General features: G+C 41.9%; 1 protein-coding gene across 1 annotated transcript in view; it reads right to left on the bottom strand.

The window, feature by feature from the left end:
- Positions 1–6,258: 6,258 nt before the first annotated feature.
- Positions 6,259–25,383, bottom strand: part of LOC145344032 (lysosome membrane protein 2-like) — a 56,088-nt gene continuing 36,963 nt past the window's right edge. Inside the window, exons 10-12 of the mRNA XM_080190763.1 lie at positions 14,410–14,461; positions 13,628–13,786; positions 6,259–7,799 (exon numbers count right to left, since the gene is read on the bottom strand). Of these exons, the coding sequence (XP_080046889.1) occupies positions 7,758–7,799; positions 13,628–13,786; positions 14,410–14,461 (253 nt within the window). The 3' untranslated portion in view covers positions 6,259–7,757. The remainder of the gene's footprint in view (positions 7,800–13,627; positions 13,787–14,409; positions 14,462–25,383) is intronic.

Raw genomic sequence — 25,383 nt, 5'->3', positions numbered from 1 at the left:
GCAAGACCTCCCTACTTTTATATTCAATCCTCCTTGCTATGAAGGCCATCATCCCATTTGCCTTCCTGACCACCTGCTGCACCTGCAATCTGGGTTTTTGCGACTCATGCACAAGGACCCCGAGGTCCCTCTGCACCGTCGCCTGCTGCAGTTTTTCGCCACGTAAGTAATAGTCCTTCCTACCATTCTTCCTACCAAAGTGGACCACCTCACACTTGCCAACATTAAATTCCATTTGCCATTTCCTGGCCCATTCGCCCAGCCTATCTAGATCCTTCTGCAGACTCTCCACACCCTCCGCACAATTTGCCGTTCCCCCAATCTTGATGTCATCAGCAAATTTCGACACCCTACACTCGGTTCCCTCCTCCAGATCATCTATATAAATGGTAAAAAGCTGAGGCCCCAGCACCGACCCCTGGGGCACTCCACTAGTCACCATCCACCAATCCGAATAGCACCCGTTGACCCCCACTCTCTGCCTCCTATTTGACAACCAATCCTCTATCCACGCTAACACCCTATCCCCAACTCCATGTCCCTCGACCTTCTGCAATAACCTCTTGTGAGGCACTTTGTCAAACGCCTTCTGAAAATCTAGAAAGACCACATCCACCGGCTCTCCTCTATCCACCGCCCTAGACACATCCTCATAGAACTCCAGTAAATTTGTCAGACACGACTTCCCTTTAATGAAACCGTGCTGCGTCTGCTCTATCAAGCAACTCCCTTCAAGATGCCTCGCAATTTCCTCCTTAATGACAAATTCTAACATTTTACCTACCACAGACGTTAAACTAACCGGCCTATAATTCCCCGCCTTTTGCCTGGCACCCTTCTTAAACAACAGCGTAACATTAGCCGTTTTCCAATCATCCGGCACTTCCCCGGAATCTAGCGACGTCTGGAAAATAACCACCAAGGCATCCACTATCACCTCCGCCATTTCTTTCAGAACCCTCGGATGCATTCCATCCGGTCCTGGGGACTTGTCCACAATCAGCCCCTCCAGTCTGTCGAGCACCGCCTCTCTAGTAACAGTAATGTCATTAAGACCCTCCAGTCCTACCACCTTTCCATCGCTAACACCCGGCAAATTATTCACGTCCTCCTCCGTGAAGACAGAAACAAAAAAGTTATTCAATACCTTAGCCATCACTGAAGGCTAACATGCAGGTATAGCAAGCTATTAGAAAGGCTAATGGAATATTAATATTTATCACAACAGCATTTGAGTACAGGAATGGTGAGGGCTTGCTTCAATTGGAGACGAGCTTGGTTACACCACACCGGGAATAGTACGCGCAGTTTTGGTCCCCTTACCTCAAAGGATATTAGTTCCATCGAGGGAGTGCAACAAAGATTCACCGGACTTGTTCTGGGAATGGCAGGACTGTCTTGTGAAGAGAGATTGGACAAACTGGGTCTGTATTCTCTAGAGTTTAAGAATGAAAAATGATCTAATTGAAACTTACAAAATACTTAAGAGAATAGACAAGGTAGATTCAGATGTTTCCGGTGGTTGGAGAGGCTAGAATCAGCAGGCACAATTTCAAAATAATGGGATACCATTATAGAGTCATAGAGGTTTACAGCATGGAAATAGGCCCTTCAGTCCAACTTGTCCTTGTCACTTAGGACCAAAATGAAGAGGAATTTCTTTACACGGAAGCATGTGAATCTTTGGAATTCGCTACCCCAGAGGGCTGTGGAAGCTCAGTCATTCAGCATGTTTAAGGTAGAGATTGATAGATTTCCGATTAACGATAACAAAGGGTTATGCATCCCAGGGTACTAAAACAGATGGCAGGAGAAATAGCAAATGCACTAGTGGTAATTTACCAAACTTCGCTGGACTCTGGGGTGGTTCTCGCAGACTGGAAAACAGCAAATGTGACGCCACTGTTTAAAAAAAAGAGGTAGACAAAAGGTGGGTAACTATAGGCCAGTTAGCTCAACTTCTGTAGTAGGGAAAATGCTTGAATCTATCATCAAAAAAAGAATAGTGAGACATCTGGATATAAATTGTCCCAATGGTAAGATGCAGCATGGATTCATGGAGGGTCATGTTTGACTAATTTGGTGAAATTCTTTGAGAACGTTATATGTGCAGTGGACAACAGGTTATGGTTGTGGTGTATCTGGATTTCCAGAAGGCATTTGACAAGGTGTCGCACCAAAGACTGCTACATAAGATAAAGGTGCAGTGTTAGGGGTAACGTATTAGCATAAATAGAGGATTGGTTAATTAACAAAGATTGGAGGTACATGGGTGTTTTTCTGGTTGGCAATCACTAGTGGTGTGCCTCAGAGATCAGTGTTGGGACTGCACTCGTTTACGATTTACATAGATGATTTGGAATTGGGACCAAGTGTAATGTGTCAAAATTCACAGATGACACTAAAATGGGTGGCAGAGCAAGGTGGGCAGAGGACGCTGAAAGTCTCCAAAGGAACATAGATAGTCTAAGTGAGTGGGTGAGGGTCTGGCAGATGGAGTACAATGTAGATAAATGTGAGGTCATCCATTTTGGTAAGAATAACAGCAAAGTGGACTATTATTTAAATAGTAAAAAATTGCAGCATGCTACTGTGCAGTGGGACCTGGGTATCCTTGTGCATGAATTGGTTTACAGTTTGCAGTAGGTAATTAAGGTGGCAAATAGAATTTTGTCCTTCATTGAAAGAAGGATGGAGTTTAAAAACAGCAAGGTTATATTGTAACTGCATAAGGTGTTGGTGAGGTCACACCTGGAGTACTGTGTACTATTTTGGTCTCCTTACTTGAGAAAGGATATTATGGCACTGGAGGGGCTGCAGAGGAGATTCATTAGGTTGATTCTGGAGTTGAGAGGGTTGGCTTATGAGGACAGACTGAGTCAACTAGGGCTATACTCATTGGAATTCTGAACAACGAGGGGAGATTTTATAGAAACATATTATGAAGGGAATAGATAAGCTAGAAACAGGGAAGTTGTTTCCTCAGGCGGGTGAAACTAGAACTAGGGGACCTAGCCTCAAAATAAGGGGAAGCAGTTTTAGGACTGAGTTGAGGAGGAACTTCTTCACACAAAGGATTGTGAATCTGTGGAATTCCCTGCCCAGTGAAGCAGTTGAGGCTACCTCATTGAATGTTTTTAAGGCAAGGATAAATAAAGTTTTGAACAGTAGAAGAATTAAGGGTTATGGTGAGCAGGCAGGTAAGTGGAGCTGAGTCCATGAGAAGATCAGCCACAATCTTACTGAATGGTGAAGCAGGCTTGAGTGACCAGATAGCCTTCTCCTGCTCCTTATGTTCTATGGATAGTGGGTGAAAGACATTGAAGTGTCCGATCAACCATGATTGTATTGAATGATAGAGCAGGCTCAATGGGCTGAATGGCCTACTCCTGTTTCTGTATTATATTTCTCAACACCATTGAAAATTAAAGTAACCATTTGACTAAAAAAAAAGTGACAAATCTGATTGCAGGAATGATTTTTAAAACTAAAATAATACAACTGAAAGTTTACCTGAAGAGGGAAATTGTGTTAAACTGGCACTAAAACCTGTTTATTGTAATTACTTTTAGGTCCAGTTGTCTCCAGTTTTCACTAACCGGAGGCCGTTAGTTCAGCAGATTAAGAGATCGATATTTTGGCGCTGGGTCACTCAGAGACCCATTGGTGCGACTTGCAGAATGAACTCTGAATGTATCACCAATTACTGTGAAACTCAGGATACGTGCGTATTCAAGTATTATTCCAAAGCATCCAAATAGTTTAAGTTTTAAAGTTTATTTCTTCGTGTCACAAGTACTCCTGCATTAACACTGCAATGAAGTTACTATGAAAATTCCCTAGTCACCACACACTGGCACCTGTCGGGTAAACACAGTAAGAAGTCTGACAACACCAGGTTTAAGTCCAACCGATTTATTACCAACTTAAACCTGGTGTTTGTCAGATGACTCACTGTGTTTACCCCAGTCCACTGCCGGCATCTCCACATCACGACCTGTCGGGTACACAGAGAATTTAGCATGGCCAATGCACCTAACTAGCACGCCTTTCAGATTGTGGGAGGAAACCAGAGCACCCAGGAGGAATCCCATGCAGACACAGGGGGAATGTGCATACTTCCCACAGACCAGTGACCCCAACCAGGAATTAAACCCAGGTCCCTGGCACTGTTAGGTAGCAGTGCTAATCACTGTACCACCATGCCGCCCATGTCTAAATAGAATTTTGCTAAGACTCTGAGAAACGTCAACTTTAACCTATCCTAAAGTTACATTTTGTAAATTATGTATTGCAAACTGAATAACAATTTTGCTAATAAGTTAATTTCAATACATCAGGCAGGTTCAGAAAAAGATTTTTTCTTGGCTTCCCTATGATGCAATATGGGGGAAATTGGCTGAAAATGCTAAATGATGCAAGCAATTTCTTTCTTCTCAAAGCAGGTCAAAACAGTTAAGACCCAATGGTTTAACAGGCCTAATTTCTTTCCAGGTAATAACAGATCAATTGTGAAGGTCCAGCAGATTTGCTTCTTTTCAGATTCTGGAGTAGAGAAAACTCTTGTTGATTAAACAGTTACTGTTTGTCGCAAGGAAAATAGCAAAATGTCACGTATAGTCACAGACTATAGTGATTTAGATCTAAGGATTTAATACCAAGTACCAAAAGCTATCCTTCACTTTCTTACGAGCTGAAGGGTTACAGGAATCAATTTGCTCAAGTTATCAAATCTCTACATTGCAGAAGGAGCCTATTTGGCTCAGAGTCTGCACCAACTCGCCATCAGAGCTTCTTACCCAAGCCCTATCCCCCCGTAATCTTTCATTTAATCCACTAAACACCCTAATATATACATCTTGGGACATTAAGGGACAAATTAATATGGCCAGTCCTGCTAATCTGTACATCTTTCAACTATGGGTGGAAACCAGAGCACCTGGAGGAAACTCACACAGACACAGGGAGAATGTATTGTGGAGTTTGCAGTCACCCAAGGCTGGAATTGCACCCAGGTCAAAAGCATTGAGGCAACAGTGTTAAACACCTGTGCCACCCTAAAGTGTTCCTGCATAGGTCCACTCTCATACTACATAGTAGCTTTATTCAATTAAGCAAGCAACAGCACTTTTGCTCGGCTAAGACACTTTAGATTGCAGTACTCCATTTCAGTTATACATCTTGGGTAAGGGGATGGTTGTATTGAATGCAACTTGGAATTTGTAAAACTCTAGACGTTTGTACATCTGATTTAGACAGGTGTGCTGCAGATAAACAGCCTGAGGTCGATTTTGTTGTTAATGTCACAAGTAGGCTTATATTAACACTGCAATGAAGTTACTGTGAAAATCCCCTAGTCGCCACACTTGTGCTTGTTCAGGTACACAGAGGGCGAATTTAGCATGGTCACCTCACCTAACCAGCACGTCTTTCGAATTGTGGGAGGAAACCAAAGCACCCAGAGGAAACCCATGCAGATATAGAATGTGCAGAATCTGCAGTCACCCAATCTGGGAATCAAACCATCACCCCTCACATTCTGTTGGACACCACATTTCCATTACTTTCCTTCCTACATTTATAGATGAGTAAATACTCCAATAAAACATGGATGTGCAGATTGGGTGGATTGGTAACGCTGAATTGCCCCTTAATGTCAGAAGATATTCAGGTTAGGTGGATTAGCAATAGCAAAATATGCCAGGTTATGGGATAGGCTGGGGTAAGTTGGGCTTTTGGAGAGTCAATGCAGACTCAATGTGCTGAACAGCCTCCTTCTGCACTTCAAGGATTCTATGGTTCTAAATGCAAGATACGCACAGGACCATCAATTGCTGGGTAGCCGTAAGAAATGCATGGAACAGATTCAAATATGATATCAACCAATACAAGTTGTGAATATTAATGTCTTTATCTTAATAGGACTGCACTTTGTTCATTCCAAACGTTTCCAGCCTGAACCAGCATTGGGCATGTAAGTCCATCATTGGCATTTTGAGGTAAAAGGACCTCTGGAAACTACACACTTATCCTGCAGAAAGTGATCCTTGGCTGCAAAACTATTTCACTTTACTGAGGGTCAAAGAAACATCTTACGATCTCAAAAAAAAAATGGTGACTTAATAAAACCATCTCAGACCACTGAGAATGAGAGATTCTAGCGCATACTGTGGAAAATGCTGATTCACTACAACCCACCAACATAGATCTGTGTTGTAAAATTGTACAAAGATTTTATAAATGATTAAAATGGACAAATTGAATTGCATATTTTATTAATATTTTGGAAATAACATTGCAATTAGACATTTTACAGTGCCAAATGGGTCAGCCAGGTCATAAAATGTGTGGAATGCACGTTTAAAAAAAGCATCTAAAACACTTTAATCCATATAAAAATATACAAGAATGCATTATTTGTTAACATATTCAAATGTCTGGCATACAGGAAAGTAATGGCACTCCAAATTAATACATTTGTGGTTGATTTCCTGGAATTCTGTTGGTATTTTGGATAGCGTTTTGCAGCGCATCATTGGCCTGAACCCAGAAAGCTAATTTCAGAAAACTAACTGACATGCAATTGGTCAGGATGGCTCCTGGCATAGCTTCAAGGATGGATGTTAACTTGGGTGTAAACCAACCAAAGTGGACCAAGAGTTTTAACAACTGCCATAAAGTGTTGGTTTGATGCATAAGACATCTTGGATCCATAAAGCCATTCAGCTCGTGCACTAAGTTTTGAAACACTATTATTCATTGCTAAAACCATCAAGATTGTGCAAAATATGCCAATGTCACTTTTAATACTAACTTGTCTAAAATCCCAACTCTGGATTCATTTGAATACTAACACAGGAACAAAGGAAGGAATGCTTGCAAAACAAGATGTCTTTTTTACTTTTAACTTAAATCTGAAATGAGTCCAGATTCATATGTATAGCAGGCAAATATTGTTTGGCATAGATGCTCTAATGTAATTTTGACCACGTTCATCCATTATGTCGCTCCTCCCCCTGCTCTGAATCCTAATATTTGAACAAAACTATTTTTCCACCCAAATCCATACACCATTTGGCACTGCTCGACTCCAATGCAATTTTGTCTAATATTACAAGGTGCAGACATTTTTTTAAAAAAATCAAGTGTTTCAGTCTACATGGTAAATGCAAGAATAATATATTAAGTGCAGAAGAAAGAAAAGGATGTGTCAGAGTAAATGCTTTCACATTTGAACAAACTGGATGTCTCAGAACAGAGGAAATCACCCAAGCCCATAGCCATTATTGTAAGTTAAATATGCTAAATTATATACACTCCAATATATACACAAAAATATTTCTTTGAAACCACACAAGACTGTTGTGTACAACACCTACTTTAGTATACTTAAATCAGAACTCATGTGGATTATAAGCAAAGGTTTAGTTACAAAAGACTGCTCTGTCTTTACAAACTGAAGTCATAGTAGTCAATGTTACAGAACTGCAGTGAGTAATTCCATTTAAAATTATCACATCATTAAAAATTTTTAGATGCTCCATTTGGTACTTTGTAATATTCCCTCAAGGTAGGATTTTACAAGTTCAGTCTTGAAAAATTGATTTCAGTAACACAGAATTTGACATTTTGGGGAACAAATTGAGCTCAATGAGACTTTGAAACCAACTGTGCAACTCTAGAAAAAGAAGAAAACAAACATGCATCCTTTGCATTGTTGCTCTCAATCAGGGCTGCAGAAACACTGGCATAGAGTTTCAAGATGGTTTCAACAGGGGTGCCCTTTCTGCCTCTGATGCCTGTTTAAAAAAAGAAAAGTTTCATTATGAAAACAAAGAATATAGCAAGAAAAAGGTGGCATCACAGATTGCTCCAACATAACCTCCTGAGGAAGCTAAACCTTTCATTTCATATTTGAATATAGATGCTGATTAAAAACAAACCTTCATCTTTATTCCCTCACGTTCAAGGCATGCAACTGATTTTTCCACCTATCAGCTGATCTGGTCAGACTACATCAGGCCTTGCCAGAACTCCTTATTCCAAGATCTACTGCGAAAGCAAAGATAACTTCTTTCTCCAATCATGCTCTTAAACCCCCCTTCTCCATAACTTCACCCTTACCTCTAACAAATGGAACAAAATCTCAGATTTATCAGTCACTAACATATATATCCATTTAGCACCCACCTTTATCTTGCCCAACAAGCCCAACTTTCCCCATGTCCGGACCCCACAAACCCATTTCTCCAGTTCTGGATGCCCAGAAGGGCCTTAAAGATTGCAGCATAGCAGCTTTGATGGGAAGTTCAGTATTGAAGGAGGTTCAATTCAGCCTGCCCAACATTTTTATTTAAATCATAGAATCTTACATTGCAGAAGGAGGCTATTTGGCTCCTCGAATCTGCACCAACCACAATCCCACCCAGGTCCTATCTCCATAACCCTATGCAATTACTCTAGCTAGTCCCCCTAACATTAAGGGGCAATTTAGCATGGCCAATCCACCTAACCTGCACATCTTTGGACTCTGGGAGGAAACCACAGACATGGGGAGAATGTGCAAACTCCATACGGTGACCCAAGCTGGGAAGCGAACCAGGTCCCTGGAGCTGTGAGGCAGCAGTGCTACCCACTGTGCCATCGTATCGCCCCGAGTAGCAGCATTTATTATTCTACCATGTTAACTTTAAAGTTAATTTCTCAATTCCAGTTCCTAAGATTCCATCAACCATTACTAGCAAAAACAGATCAGCTCATTACTCATCTAACTGATGTGCAAGAGGCATTCCTGTATACCAAGTGGCTGCCATGTCACATTGAGCCACTGATCAAAAATAATTCAGGGATGCAAAATGCTTTGAGGTATTTGAGAAACATTATGCACAATACAATTTTTGCTTCCTTGCAATGCAACTTCACCAATATTGGTCCATAACCCAAACTGCATAAGGTACTCCTGACAATTTGTTTTACAATAAAGTCATCTCTTCTCATTTGCACTGCATTTCTTTGCTGATGTAAATGGATGATGATTTGTTGGTCATCTCACTACAGCCAGACTGGTCAAGGCAGTTTTTGCATATTTCAGTCTAATTTTCAAGTGAGTTATAATTATGTTTAATAGCTATGCATAAAAATGATTAGGGCTTTGCAGCTTTCAACGTGTGAAAACATCTCTAATCTATTAAGAAGAAAATCAAGTCAAGTTTGTCTTTATTGCTGCTTCTAATTTTGATGGCATTTTTAATTATCAATCTATCCTGCATAAAACTAAACCAAAAGTGAGACACCATATTAAGGTCCAAAATGCAATCTACCAAATTTTAGGAACTGCTATGCCTGGATTTTCTTTTAATGTAACTTTTAAATATAATAACAAACTTGAAATTTATACTTTCACCTGATATTAAAATGCTCATTTTAACCTGAATTACCTAACAGAAACCAGGCAGACAGGCAGTTAATATAGGCCGCATGTCCACAAGAACCAAGAGCACAAGGAAGCCATTTGGCCCCTTGAGCCTGCTCTGCCATTCAGTAAGATGACGGCTGATCTTTTTGTGGACTCAGCTCCACTTAGCCGCCCACTCATCATAACCCTTAGTTCCTTTACTGTTCGAAGATTTATCTATCTTGCCTTAAAAACATTCAATGAGGTAGTCTCAACTGCTTCATTAGGCAGGGAATTCCGCAGATTCATAACCCTTCGTGTGAAGAAGTTCCTCCTCAACTCAGTCCCAAATCTGCTTCCCCTTATTTAGAGGCTCTGTCCCGTAGTTCTAGTTTCACCCACCAATGGAAACAACTTCCCTGCTTCTATCTTATCTATTCCCTTCATAATCTTACATGTTTCTATAAGATCTCCCCTCGTTCTTCAGAATTCCAATGAGTACAACCCCAGTCTATCCTCCGGAATCAATCTACTGAATCTCCTCCGCACTCTGTCCAGTGTCAGTATGTCCTTTCTCAAGCAAGGAGACCAAAATTGTACACAGTACTCCAGGTATGGCCTCACCAGCACCTTACACAGCTGCAACATCACCTCGCTGTTTTTAAACTCCATCCCACTAGCGATGAGGACAAAATTCCATTTGCTGCCTTAATGACCTGCTGCACCTGCAAATCAATTCCTTGGGATTCCTGCACAAGGACACCCAAGTCCCTCTGCATAGCAGTATGCTGCAAATTTTTACCATTTAAATAGTCCATTTTGCTGTTATTCCTACCAAATGGATGACTTCGCATTTACCAACATTGTACTCCATCTGCTGGACCCTTGCCCACTCACTTAGACTTATCTATGTTCCTTTGCAGGCTTTCAGTGTCCTCTGCACACCTTGCTCTGCCACCCATCTTGGTGTCATCTGTGACTTTTGACACACTACACTTGGTCCCCAACTCCAAATCATCTGTGTAAATCATAAACAATTGTGGTCCCAACACTGATCTCCGAGGCACACCACTACTCACTGATGGCCAACCAGAAAAACACCCATTTACCCCCACTCTTTGCTTTCAGTTAACTAATCCTCCCTCCATACATTACCCATAACACCATGCACCTTTATCTTATGTAGCAGTCTTTGGTGCAGCACCTTGTCAAATGCCTTCTGGAAGTCCAGATATGCCACATCCACAGGTTCCCCATTGTCCATTGCACACGTAATGTTCTCAAAAGAATTTCACCAAATTAGTCAAACATGACCTGCTCTTCATGAACCCATGCTGCATTTTACCAATGGGACAATTTATATCCAGATGTCTTGTCATTTCTTCCTTGATGAAAGATTCAAGCATTTTCCCTATTAAGCTAACTGGCCTATAGTTACCCATCTTTTGTCTACCTGTTTTTAACTAGTGGTGTCACATTTGCTGTTTTCCAATCTGCAGGAACCACCCCAGAGTCTAGTGAATTTTGGTAAATTACCACTAGTGCATTTGCTGTTTCTCCCGCCATCTCTTTGTATCCTGGGTTGCATGCTGCTGTTCTCAAAATTTAAAACTAGGACCTTGGACAAAGATCAAATTAGGCCATAAAATAGAGGGAAAGAAGTTGAATTATTCAAAACATCAAATATTTTTCAAATTGTTAAACTGGCATGTTGGGATTTGAACCTGCACTCTCTGGATATTAACTTAGGTCTCTGGATTATTTGTCCAGTGACATAACTAACCTTGCCTAAATCTGAACACGGACACAATTTATTACTTTGGGTACTTTGAGTATATATTTTGTCATAATACTGCTGTGCCAAAGTGAAATTCTATCCTAAATTCCTGTAATGCCACCATTTGTACAGCTTTGGTTGGCAGGATAAGTTTGATGGGGTCACATGTATGAAGGTGGAGTAGAGAGTTCTCTTTTGCTCAAGCTTCTGTCTGGAAATTTTGGCTGCCAGCGAAATCATCCTAGGTCATACAGCTCCTTTCAACTCGACAGAGGCAAGTTTAAGCGAAATACAATCTTTTTCCAATGAGCCCCTCTGCAAGAAGTGCCCATATCAGGCAAGATGAGGTTACAAACTGGAATCTTTTGTCACACCTATAAACTGCCAAAATAACTATTTCACACTTAATGCAAGTGGGTATATAGAAAATAGGCACATGGTCACCTTGCCTGGTTTTTACATTGGATCTGGTTTGTCGACTTTTACTTCCATCTAGCTGCTGGAGAACATGGGGTTTCAACTGGCCAATGAAGTTCTGTCTGTTTAAGGTGCAATTCAAGTGGAAGTTTTCATTGGGCTACAACAAAATACTACACTCCACCATCAACAATGACTCTAAGCAGTGAACTTGAAATCAGGAAAATTGGCTTCTGCATTATAAAACAGAGACAGAGCTCATTGAAAGTGTCCTGCTATTTTTGGCTCTTCCTTCCTTCCAATGATGGCATGCAGCAAATGGCTTCTTTGTTATTTAAAATCGAAGGAGGACAGGAGCAACCCAAAATGATCAAACCAGATCTTTACTGGGGACTGAGGAATTCGGTGAGCAGAAATGCTGAAAGATTTGGGTGTCTAGAATCTGAAACGTAGCAGATCTCAATTTGCAACCAGCTTCATGTCTTCACGTTCAAGCCATTGTAAAACGTCATCCATACAATGACACCCAAGCTATGGCACTCAGCTGCACAAATGGCTACTTTTTAAGCAATAAGGGAGCACTCGAGTTGGGCTTGTGGATGAGAAATGGGGGCAGCTAACACTGGGAAGTCAAATATAAAAAAAAGACTATTTTGCTTTGGAAAATTTCTCTAGAATGGGACACTTGAGGAAAGGGACAAGACTATTCAAGAACAGTAGAGGATTGAAATCACATAACAAACACCCCAATTTCATTATACTTCCAACAATATTGGATGCAAGAAATGTCAATATTTGTGGTTATTAAATCCAAATACGCATTTGCTTTAATAACTTGCGAAATTATGTTAGAGTTACAATGTGCAACATCCCAGCAATGTCGCGCAGTTGTTCAGGCCAGGAATACTTGTTTGCAGAGCTTGACTACATCATGCCACTGTGAATGGCCATTGAGTAGAGACCAATATACCTTTTCAATTGGAGTCAAGTAAACCAAGTGGAATTGCTACCTCGAGCTGCTTTACATTATATATTTCTGATTTCAGAATAGCACTAAATAAGATTCAGGAGTCAGCTGCCCACTGGCCCTCTCAGTTTGAATATTACATGATACGAAAGTCATGAGCAAAGAAAAATGTGGATCAAGACATAAATGGCATAAAAAGAAAAAGTGGTTTGACTCCACATTGGCAAGTTGAAACACCATGATGCAAAATGAAAGCATTTTTAACTGTTACAATTAATTTCTCTATCATTGCAATTGTAGAGATTGAAGGTCAATTGTTATTTATAGAAATGATTGTAAATACAGTTGGTAGCAGAATTAATACCAGTTTTTAAGCCCAAGTTTCAGGAAATAAAAATTAACAGTCCACCCTTTATCTTTAGTTAATGTGCTAAACATCAAGTATACAACGTAATAGTAATGTAAAGCAAATCAGAGATCTGAAAATGCTTATGTTGGCTTGGCAATGAAAGATTTTGATCATTTCATCCTCCCTGTGTTGATGGGTGGGAGTTATTTAACCACAAGATTAGCAACTCCTCAATGTTTGCAACATTCCTATTTGTTGTAAGTCTCACAAAGTGAAACACGTTTATCCAATCTCAAGTTTCCTTTCTTATGATACTTCCTACTCTCACCCACTCTTCATGAAGTTGGAGACTCTGTGGTTCTTAAGCAGGCAACAGCCAGATTTCTTAGGCAGACCTGGACATGGAGCTAACTCTCATAAGGGACCAACAAAGTCAATGTCCAACCAGGTTCTCACTTGGTATCCAAGTATTTAAATTGACAAAAGGCAATCAGAAAATGTTGCTGATTGGTAGGGTGTGCACTTAACCGGATCTGAAGTCAGGTAACAGCACAGGCACACAGGCTGAAGCAGAAACATGCCTGCTCTGTGATGGGTTAACAATACTGCACAATTAAAACTAGAATGAGTCATTCAAATTTATGCTTCCATAAGTCTAGTGTTGTAATATTACCAAAGCGTAACAAAAGTAGAGCACATTTCAGTTAGATTGTGAACACCCACCTCATTAGCCACATTGCGATTAGTGCACACAAGTATGATGAAAATCAATCCAAGGAGAACCCCCAGTCCCATTATCATGAAGGGAATTGCAGTTATCACTTCGGACAGCAGGAGCATGGTGTTCAACTTAGCAGCCGATGTGTTATCAATCAAAACACTCTAACAAGAGAAAAAACATGAAACAAAGTGAAAACAAAAAGAAACTCCTTCAACAAGATACAACTATGTAACCACAAAAGATGAAAGCCTCTATCATTCACTACAATAAATAGTTCTAGGCTGTCCCACATTGACCTTTAAATATAAAAGACCATCCAATTAAGTAGACATATTTTTGATGGCCTTGAACTACTCATAACTATCATAGCTCATGTTAATGCTATAGTCACAAGGCATTATAATAAGCATCTTCATTCCTTGTATGCATCTAGGAATAGTCCCGCATCCATAGCGCTGCCTTGCTTTCTTACCACGAGAAAAAAAACTGTCCATATCTTTCAAGAGCCCAAAAAACATTAATTCCTATTGTAAGATTGATTAACAGTTTCAGACAGCAGTGTGTCCTTGGAATGGGTGTTGAATCCTGCATGTTGTAATATTAAAACTTGTAGACCACATGCCCTCCTCCCATCCTGACTTAGCACGAAAATGTGAATGAAGCCCTCAGTCAGAGGTAATTGTGGAGATATGAAGGCAAGCACTGGAAGACAATGTATTGTTTAGGTAGACATAACATCTCCAACTTCAAACTGAACATTTAGATTTCATTTGAATAGTCTTACCTCATTAAGATACATCACAGGAAAGACAAGAGATTGAACATTTCCTGTCTGCCTGCAAAAATAAAGTAGAAAGTTTCATTATTAAAATGGCAGACATGACTCCTGAAAGAAAGTGCGCCGGTTTCCTCCCACAGGTTCTAAAAAGGTGCACGGGTTGGGTTAATTGGCTGTGCTAAATTGCCCCTTAGTGTCGGGAGACTAACAGGGTAAATACGTGGGGTTACAGGGATAGGGCCTGGGTGGGATTGTTGTCAGTTCAGACTTGATGGACCAAATGGCTTCTTCCTGAACTATAGGGATTCTATAATTCTATGAAGTGGTTAAAATGCCATTTAATTTTTTAAAAAAAATACAGTGCACTAAAAAATTTAGTTCACAGCATATTGTAAATTTCACTGCAGACCAATTATGTGGATCTATAATTTCAATCCTAAATTAACAACAGCTGGTTGAAAGGTGACAGGTCAAGCCCTTATCCAGCAATGGGTTAGTCCTCCTGTGCTAGCTGGTTTTGCACATTTTAACTTCTTCAACAAGATACAACTATGTAACCACAAAAGATGAAAGCCTCTATCATTCACTACAATAAATAGTTCTAGGCTGTCCCACATTGACCTTTAAATATAAAAGACCATCCAATTAAGTAGACACATTTTTGATATTGCCTTCAATTCAAGACAACAGTGAAAATGCTAACACTATTTTGATTACTTCCATTATTTCCACAAAAATTGCAATGCTTACGTTTGGCTAATGTGATTAGTTGGCAGACCAAGCTTTGCATATTAGCTTCTGAAAACTTGTTCAACAGGATGTGAAAAAACATTTGAAGAGGTAGTGAGAGTTTTAATCAATGATGCAGGGAAGGATATGTTTCCACGACGCCTTTTAATAATATCTGTCAATTACATTGCACTTTATAAACTTACTTCAGTTTCATCAACTGCCAGCCATTGCACTGTACTGTGAAATTGATTAAAAGTCATTTCTCACAATGACTTACTTAACCACGGCTATAAATATAAAAGCTATCCATTAGTTAATGACAATGGTTTAACGTGAGAAAGCACTCTGTAGGTGAGAGGACAATGGCGGGGGCAGATACAAAAGTGTCCAGAAGGGCAATTTTTTTCCAGAAGGTGGCAAGCATCTGGAACAAGCTGCTGGAGATAGTAGTCGAGACGGGTATAATTTTGTCTTTTAAAAAGCATTTACAGTTACATGGGCAAGATGAATATAGAGGGATATGGGCCAAACACAGGCAATTGGAACTAGCTTAGTGGTTTAAAAAAGGGCGGTATGGATAAGTTGGGCTGAAAGGCCTGTTTCCATACTGTAAACCTCTATAATTCTAAGTGCGATTTGACAAAGTTGACATCAAGCTAAGAGAGGATTGGGGTGATAGAAGTGTAGTCAAAAAGGCAACTTTAAGGAAGAACAGAGGATAGAGAGATGGCAAGGTTGTGGTAGGGAATTCCAGAACTTAGTGCCTAGACAGCTAAATGATGTCAATAGTGAGTTAAAGAGTACAAGGTGCGACACGAGTGTCAGCCTAGATTTTTGTGCTCATGTCCTTGAACCACAACTTTTCCAACTCAGGGACAAGAGAACTAACAACTGACACTCAGAAGAGGATGAGGAGGGATAATTGACCACCTCTCCGATTATTATTCATTGCCTTAATGAGACTAATTTCAGTGCTGTGTCAGGGTGGAATAGAGCGCAGAGATTCCAATATGCAATTGCAGGAAAAATAGCCACAGATTTGGAAAGTGATGGCACGTTCAACAGCTTGAGTGGGAAGGGAGTTTGCAGATAGGGTGGTACTTTGCAAGGACCCAGTGTTCCAGTGGGCTGTTTGAGAAGAGGGTAATGATGGCATTTGAAAGGAAGGGGCAGTACCTAAGGAACTACAGGTGCCAGCCATGGTTCAGCTGGTAGCATTCTACCTCTAGAGAAAAGGCTGCAGGTTCAAGTCTCATTTCAAAATTCGAGGGCAAAAATATCTAGGTGACACTTCAGTGCAGTACTAAGAGTGTGCTGCACCTTTGGAAGGCACTGCCTTTCAGATGTGACATAAGAACATAAGAAATAGGAGCAGAAGTAGGCCATCTAGCCCTTCGAGCCTGCCCCGCCATTCAATAAGATCATGGCTGATCTGTCGCTGCTCAGTTCCACTTTCCCGCTTTCTCCCCATAACCCTCAATCCCCTCTCTTATCAAAAACCCATCAACCCGCATCTTAAAAATATTTAGCGAGGCATAAGAACATAAGAAATAGGAGCAGGAGTAGGCCATCCAGCCCTTCGAGCCTGCCCCGCCATTCAATAAGATCATGGCTGATCTGTCGCTGCTCAGCCTCCACCACTTCAACGGGCAGAGAATTCCAGAGATTCACCACCCTTTGAGTGAAGAAGTTCCTCCTCAACTCCGTTCTAAACCGCCCCCCTTTTATCTTGAGGCTGTGCCCCCTAGTCCTACTGTCTTTTTTCAGCGGGAAGAGTCTCTCCACCTCTATCCTATCCATCCCATTCATCATCTTATACGTCTCAATCAGATCTCCCCTCATTCTTCTAAACTCTAACGAGTACAAGCCCAGTTTATTCAGCCTCTCCTCATAGCTCAACCCCCTCAACTCCAGAATCAGCCTAGTGAACCTCCTCTGTACTCCCTCCAAGGCCAAAATATCTTTGCGCAGGTGCGGCGCCCAAAACTGCACACAGTACTCCAGCTGCGGCCTCACCAATGCCCTATACAGCTGCAGCAAGACCTCCCTACTTTTATATTCAATCCCCCTCGCTATGAAGGCCAGCATCCCATTCGCCTTCCTGACCACATGCTAGCTGGGTTTTTGCGACTCATGCACAAGGACCCCGAGGTCCCTCTGCACTGTCGCCTGCTGCAGTTTTTCACCCTGTAAGTAATAGTCCTTCCTACCATTCTTCCTACCAAAGTGGACCACCTCACACTTGCCAACATTAAATTCCATTTGCCATTTCCTGGCCCATTCGCCCAGCCTATCTAGATCCTTCTGCAGACTCTCCACACCCTCCACACAATTTGCCGTTCCCCCAATCTTGGTGTCATCATTACATTAAACTATAGCCCTGCTCTTCCCCACTCAGGTGGATCTAAAAGATGCAATGGCACTATTTAAAGAGGAGTGGAGTTAGCTCCGATGTCCCGGCCAATATTTACCCCACAATATGGAGAGGATTCTGAGGGACAGGATTTATGAGCATTTAGAGAAGTTTAGTATGATCAGAAATAGTCAGCACGGCTTTGTCAAGGGCAGGTCGTGCCTTACGAGCCTAGTTGAGTTCTTTGAAGATGTGACTGAACACATTGACAAAGGAAGAGCGGTGGACGTGGTTTACATGGACTTCAGCAAGGCGTTTGATAAGGTCCCCCATGCAAGACCTCTTGAGAAGGAGAGAGGGCATGGGATCCAAGGGGCTTTGGCCTTTTGGATCCAGAACTGGCTTGCCTGCAGAAAGCAGAGAGTGGTTGTGGATGGGCCTTTTTCTGCATGGAGGTCAGTCCCAGTGGAGTGCCCCAGGGATCTGTTCTAGGACCCTAGCTGTTTGTCATTTTCATAGATGACCTGGATGAGGAAGTGGAGGGATGGGTTAGTAAGTTCGCTGATGACGCGAAGGTTGGTGGCGTTGTGGATAGTCTGGAGGGATGTCAAAAGTTGCAGCATCACAGATAGGATGCAAGACTGGGCAGAGAAGTGGCAGATGGGCTTCAATGCGGATAAATGTGTAGTGGCCCATTTTGGCAGGACCAATGGGATGAAGAAGTACAATATCAAGGGTAGGAGTTTTAGCAGTGTTGAGGAGCAGAAGGACCTTGGGGTCCGGGTCCATAGGACTCTTAAATCGGCCTCGCAGGTGTAGGATGTGGTCAAGAAGGCATATGGTGTACTGGCCTTCATTAATCGAGGGATTGAGTTTAGAAGTCGTGTGGTAATGCTGCAACTTTATAAGACCCTTGTCAGATCCCACTTGGAGTACTGTGCACAGTTCTGGTCGCCTCACTACAAAGAGGATGTGGAAGCTATTGAGAGGGTGCAGAGGAGATTTACAAGGATGTTGCCTGGATTGGAAGGCATGCCTTATGAAGATAAGTTGAGGGAGCTAGGTCTCTTCTCCCTGGAGAGACGAAGGTTGAGAGGTGACCTGATGAAGGTTTATAAAACGTCAAGAGATATAGATGGGGTGGATTCTTGGAGGCTATTTCCCAGGGCTGAAATGGTCACTATGAGAGGACACAGGTTTAAAGGTGCTGGGGAGCAGGTACAGAAGATGTCAATCGGTGGCGTAGAGACGAACTCGCTGGGGTCTTTTAAAAGACTTCTGGATGAGTACATGGGATTTAATGGGATTGGGAGTTCTATGGTTCAATGGCCTTGTAGGTGTGGATATGATCAGTGCAACTTGTGGGCCGAAGGGCCTGTTTGTGCTGTAGTGTTCTATGTTCTATGTAATCACAGAACAAAAGGATTGTCTGGTCATTATCATATTGTTGTTTGTGGGAGTTTGCTGAACCTAAACTGGTTGTCATATTTCCTACATTACATTAGTGACTACATTTCAAAAAGTGATTAATTGGTCATAAAGCACGACCAGAGATTGTAAAAGGTGCTATTTACTAGGCTAATCTCCTGTGGCAAAATAGGGTTGAGAAACTTATTAGCCATGATCAAATGGCAGAGCAGACTCAATGGGCTGAATGGTCTAATTCTGCTCCTATATATAATGGTCTTATTTAAAACCTGTGTGTTCTTACTTTGAGATGTCTACATTCAAATTCAGTGCAAACAGCAAGGTGTCTAGTTTCCACTAACCAACCATGAGGCAACAGCCTATCGGCAACCAATGAAGGGCAAGACTGGATTGGATGAATGACACATCATCAGTTGCCAGGTATGTGTTCAAGTATCTCGGTTTCTGGATGGGGAGTCCAGAGTGTCAGGTAAATTCAACAGGCAGCAAGTGTGCTTGAAGGATGGCACTGGGGGCTGGCAGGCATAGTGCACATAACATAAGAAATAGGAGCAAGAGTTAGGCCATCTAGCCCTTCGAGCCTGCCCCGCCATTCAATAATATCATGGCTGATCTGAAGTGAATCAGTTTCACTTTCCCGCTTTCTCCCCATAACCCTTAATTCCCTTGTCTATCAGAAATCTATCTACCCGTGACTTAAATATATTCAGTGAGGTAGCCTCCACCACTTCAATGGGCAGAGAATTCCAGAGATTTCACCACCCTTTGAGTGAAGAAGTTCCTCCTCAACTCCGTTCTAAACTGCACCCCCCCCCTCCCTTGTCTTGAGGCTGTGCCCTCTAGTTCTGCTATCCTTTCTAAGCAGGAAGAATCTCTCTACCTCTACCCTATCTAGCCCCTTCATTATCTTGTAGGTCTCTATAAGATCTCCCCCTCAGCCTTCTAAACTCCAACGAGTACAGGCCCAGTCTATTTAATCTCTCCTCATAAGCTAACCTCCTCATCTCTGGTATCAGCCTGGTGAACCTTCTCTGCACTCCCTCCAAGGCCAATATATCCTTTCGCAAACACAGGGTCCAAAACTGCACACAATACTCCAGCTGCGGCCTCACCAGTACCCTGTACAGTTGCAGCAAGACCTCCCTACTTTTATATTCTATCCCCCTCACTATAAAGGCCAACATTCCATTTGCCTTCTTGATCACCTGCTGCACCTGCAGACTGGGTTTTTGCAACTCATGCACAAGGACCCCCAGGTTCCTCTGCACTGTAGCATGCTGCAGCTTTTCACCCTTTAAATAATAATCCCGCCTACTATTATTTCTACCAAAGTGGATAACCTCACATTTGCACTTGAGTTGGCACTTCAAGCTCAATTTCAATTGGATTTGGTACTTGGAGTTTCGGGGGGGGGGGGGGGGGGGGCGCAGGTGTGAGGGCTGGTGACTGCTTGGAACTTTTGGGTTAAGGTTGTGGAAGGTGCACAAAATTGGCAAGTTGGGGTTGTGGTGGGTGCTTAAAGGTGGTGGGCAGCAGTGTGTGCAGGGGTGGTGAGTGACCCTGACAGTCCCAGACCTTTGGTGGCCATCTCCTGCCTGGGTAGGGTACTTGGAGCTGGTGGGCTGGGGTCTTAGGAGCCCTCGACCTCAATTTGTATTTTCACCAGCAGCAGGTCAGAGAGCAGCAATGCTAGAAAGAGGGGACCAGGCATCCAGAACAGTGCCATGGTGGAGAAAGAGACAGAGAAAGGGGAGTGGGGAAGAAGAGGAGGTGCAATGGCAGATGAAAAAGATGCAACATGGGGGGGGGGGGGGGGGGGGCGGAGAGAGAGAGAAAGAGAGGGCATGTGTGGTAGGGGGAAAGAGCATGTCCATAAGTCTGGCTCACTCCCAGACTCAGGCTTCTCATTTAGCCACACCAGCATGTACTCTCATCCATTCTCAGTGGTGAGGGTGATTGAGCGAGCACTCAGACTGGGAGTGACACAGTAGTTAGCACTGCTGCCTCACAATGCCAGGGATCTGGATTCAATTCCCAGCTTGGGCCCTGACTCTGCAAAGTTTGCACATTCTCCCTGTGTCTGTGTGGGTTTCGTCCAGGTGCTCCGGTTTCCTCCCACAGTCTGAAAGACATGCTGGTGAGTTGCATTGACTGTTGAATTCTTCCTCACTTGCCTGAGCAGGCAGCAGGGTGTGGCGACTGAGGCATTTTCATAGTAACTTCATTGCAGTGTTAACGTAAACCTACTTGTGATACTATTAAAAACTAATAGTCCTATTACATTCTAATACTCTAATTTATTTCTTTTTTGTCAGCAAGTTGTTTCTTTCCATACTCAATTTCAAATTCATGTGTAATGATGCCCCAAACATTTTTCCTAAATTTGCTCATTGGTTCCTTGAGTGAGATAAAGTTTGAAATGTGGCTCCCCCCCAGGAAAAAGGTTGAACAAACTTATTTGAGGGTTGCAGAGTGTGGGGAAGTGAAAAAAACATGTGCAACGAGAGGCCTTTAGGGTTGACATTTGAAAAGTGAGTTTATCCCCCCATGTGAGCCACCAATTTCAACATTGACTATAACAACATTAGATGCAAAAAGTGGAACATTTTTAAAAAGATTATAAAATGATACTATTAGCACATTTTGTGCATTTGGAGCAATGTTGTCTAACCTACTTTTGGGCAATATCTCACCCCAGAGCCTGGTGACAGCCCTTGTGTTTATATTTCCTATTTGCTCATTTGTCATATCCCAACGTTAAGTGTCTGAATGTTTGCACAGGCTTGCTGTCAAGTACCGATGCCTCACTGACAGATAAAGCTGATATTGGAACAGCATGATCTGTTGGCATCAGTAACTTGGATACACATGAAAGGGGAATGCAGACTTAAATTAGTCCAAGTGTTCACAGTGCATACCACGGTTGGCCACGTAAACAAAAACTTAGACATTTGTTTGGGCATCAGCATCAGTTAAGTTTAAAGAAAACACATTTTAACTCCTGATAAGTTGTTTGCACTGTCACAGATCTTTAAATGATGCAGAAACATCACAGCACACGAGGCGTTGAAAACCCATACTGCTGAGGATCTCAATACTAAAGCTGAATAGACCATAAGATATAGGAATAGAATTAGATTATTCAGCCGGTTGAATCTGCTTCACTATTCGATTATGGCTGATATGTTTCTCAACCCCATTCTCTCAGTTTTTCCCCCCCCATAATCTTTCATTCCCTTACCAATCAGGAACCTATCTCTGCCTTAAATATACTCAATACCTTGGCCTCCACAGCCTTCTGTGGCAATGAATTCCATAGATTCACCGTTCTCCAGCAGAAGAAATTCCTTCTCATCTTGGTTCTAAAGCGTCATCCCTTTACTCTGAGGCTCTGTCCTCAGACCCTAGTCTCTCCTACTAATGAAAACATCTTCCCCATGTCCACTCTATCCAGGCCTTTTAGTATTCTGTAAGTTTCGATGAGAACCTCACATCCTTCTAAACTCCATCGAGAACAGACCCACAGTCCTCAAATGGTCCTCATACATCAAACCTTTCATTCCTGGGATCATTCTTGTGATTAGTTATATCCAAAATCTTCACTGCATGCTCAAATTTAAATGTGTGAAATGACATTAAAGTGCCACCCCATTTAAGTATCACAAGAGTGAACCAGGTCAGCGTTACACAAATCTGCCAACATGTCCGATGTTTTACATTAGCTTCATTCAATTCAAGATGACTAAGAGTTGCAGGTATTCTTTGTCTCTGTTGACTACAATTCAACTAATTGCATGGTCTCAAAAATGCAATTATTTAGACCTGCAGAAATATCTTCAGAATCATTTCTTAGAATCTACATAGAATTTACAGTGCAGGAGGCCATTTGGCCATCGAACCAACACAGACAACAATCCCACCCAGGCCCTATCCTTGTAACCCCACACATTTACCCTAGGCCCCCTGATATTAAAGGGACAATTTATCATGGCCAATCAACCTAACCTGCACATCTTTGGACTGTGGGAGGAAATCAGAGCACCCAGAGGAAACACGCAGACACAGGGAGAACATGCAAACTCCACACAGACCTGAGGCTGAGTCCCTGATACTGAGGCAGCAGTGCTAACCACTGTGCCACCATGCTGCCTTATAAACTTACAAAGCCACATCATACATGCACTATGCTTTGTGTAGTATGCATCTTTATACTGTCTGCCCACAATCTCCATCAGCTAATGAGTAAATATGTGCACCTTCCAGACTGATATCAGTAACAGACTAAATCTTGAAGAGGCAAAGTTTATTCCATTATAATGATGTGCTTGCAAGTCATGTTTCATTTTCAAACAGGTGGCTTTTTTCTTTAAACTATTTCATTATGCGCTCTCTCTTTTAGTGAAGCAAACAGGACTTCGTACTCAATATTTTTGTTAGGTACGCCAGGCCATTATGGACAACTGATTCCTTCAAATCTCCTTTGTTACTGAAGGTGACAAATGATTAGGTGCCATCAACTTGTTCAAGAAAAATAAAATCACATAGTAGGAATGCATCTCAGGATAAAAAAAAATTTACCTAATTTTGAAAGCCGTGGAAAAATTTGCAACAGTTTTGCCAGCACAAAGCTATACAGAGACATTGTATGAACAAAGGCAAAGGGGACTTCTGTGAGGTTTACCTCTGGCATCTGCATGCTATCATCTTAGTTCAGTTAAGTGTGAATTTCCATTTTTACAGTAATGCTAAACAAATTTCCAAATCCATAAGTCCCTGTTGGAGTGCAATGTTTTAGTTATATTTACAGTGGTAATCAGCTGGATCTGACTACCAGCTTCAAATAAAAGTATTGATGTGCCACTGTGCAACAGGCCAACTGTTGAGCCTACAGAAAGATATTGCTATAATCTAGGAATCTGATTGTTCTGCTATTAGGAGATTGAAGGCAAGTGGTGTGTTGTGTGAAGATACTAATTACCTGAAGTACTATTGCTCTGAATTATGACATAGGGAGCACAATAGCACAATGGGGGTGGCATGGTGGTAGTGATTAACACTGCTGCCTCTCAGCACCAGGGACCCGGTTTGATTCGCAGTTTGAGTCACTGTGTGGAGTTTGCAAGTTCTCCCTGTGACTGCAAGGATTTCCTCCGGGTCCTCCAGTTTCCTCCCATAGTCCATAGATGTGCAGGTTAGGTGGACTGGTCATGCTAAACTGACCCTAGTATCAGAGGGACTAGCTAGGGTAAATGCATGTGGTCTAAGGCCTGGGTGGGATTGTGGTCAGTGTAGACCCAATGGGCCAAATGGCCTCCTTCTACACTGTAGGATTCTATGCAAGATATTCAATGGAGGTTTAATAGACTTGCTGCATGATCAGAGTCGGTTTTCAATCACCTCTGTCAGCACAGATCTATCACTGCATTAACTGTCAGCATACTGCTTCTCTTCCATGTCCAACTTGGAAAGAACGAACAATGTTTTCTACAGGTTGAATCTGCTCCATGGATGGCCACCCTGATGAAACAGGGAGGCTAAAACGGAGATAAGAGGGATAAAAAGATACCTGGAGGCTACCCCCAGCAAAGATGCGACTCGATCCAGGTGCAGATTCAACCTACAGAAGACTCGGCAGAGATAGTGATGACAGAAGAGGTTATATGAGACCAATATTCACAAAAAGACGCTGAGTTTGAAAAGGGGAGATGTCCAGACCCAACAGCTCAGTCAAGTTCATTGACATGGGTAATATCAGAAATCTCAGACAGGTACAAAGAATAATACAGCATGGGAAACAGGCCCTTCGGCCCAACGAGCCCACGCCGCCATTTTAACAATGTGCTCTTCCACCTCCACCCTTGACCCATGTCTGCTTATGGTACCCCCATTGGAAACCAGATTAAGAGAATAATTTAGGGACAAGGGACAAGGTAGCATAAAGTTATTATGGCAATTGAGAATTGTTTTCATAGAGTTTGTATAAGGATTTGTTAATAAAATTGGCTTAAGTCGTGAAACGACTCTTGTTCTTTGTTCCTTTCTAAGAGCTCCTGAGTAAAGGAGTTTTAGTATGAACTGGTCAAATGTCTAATATTTAGACAACATGGTGAATTAATTCCTCTCTTAACATCAATTAGGGATGACCAACTTCAAGCCTCCCCCACCCAGGCCTTAAAACTGCATTTATCCAACATTGGTTTCTTTTCCTGTTGATAATCTGGGCAAAAGTCCAAGTACTCACTCATCAAGATTCAAAAATAAACAATCCTCAACATCAAAGCTTGATAAAAAAGACAAAGAAAGTAACTTACAGATCAGAGTTAAAATGCTATGTGCATGCACTTGCAGTAAACCAACATAGCAAAGGCATTTTAAAATATAGAAATATATATGATGCAGCATTTTAAGAAATTATTGACCAATGTTGCTCAAATTCCTCATCTTAGTTGACCCATCAAGTGAAAGAA

This window comes from Carcharhinus amblyrhynchos, chromosome 1 (assembly GCF_965287045.1).
Source record: "Carcharhinus amblyrhynchos chromosome 1, sCarAmb.v2.hapA, whole genome shotgun sequence".
Classification (NCBI taxonomy): domain Eukaryota; kingdom Metazoa; phylum Chordata; class Chondrichthyes; order Carcharhiniformes; family Carcharhinidae; genus Carcharhinus; species Carcharhinus amblyrhynchos.
The sequence above is the reverse complement of the archived record's forward strand: the minus strand, read 5'-3'. Positions and strand labels throughout refer to the sequence as shown.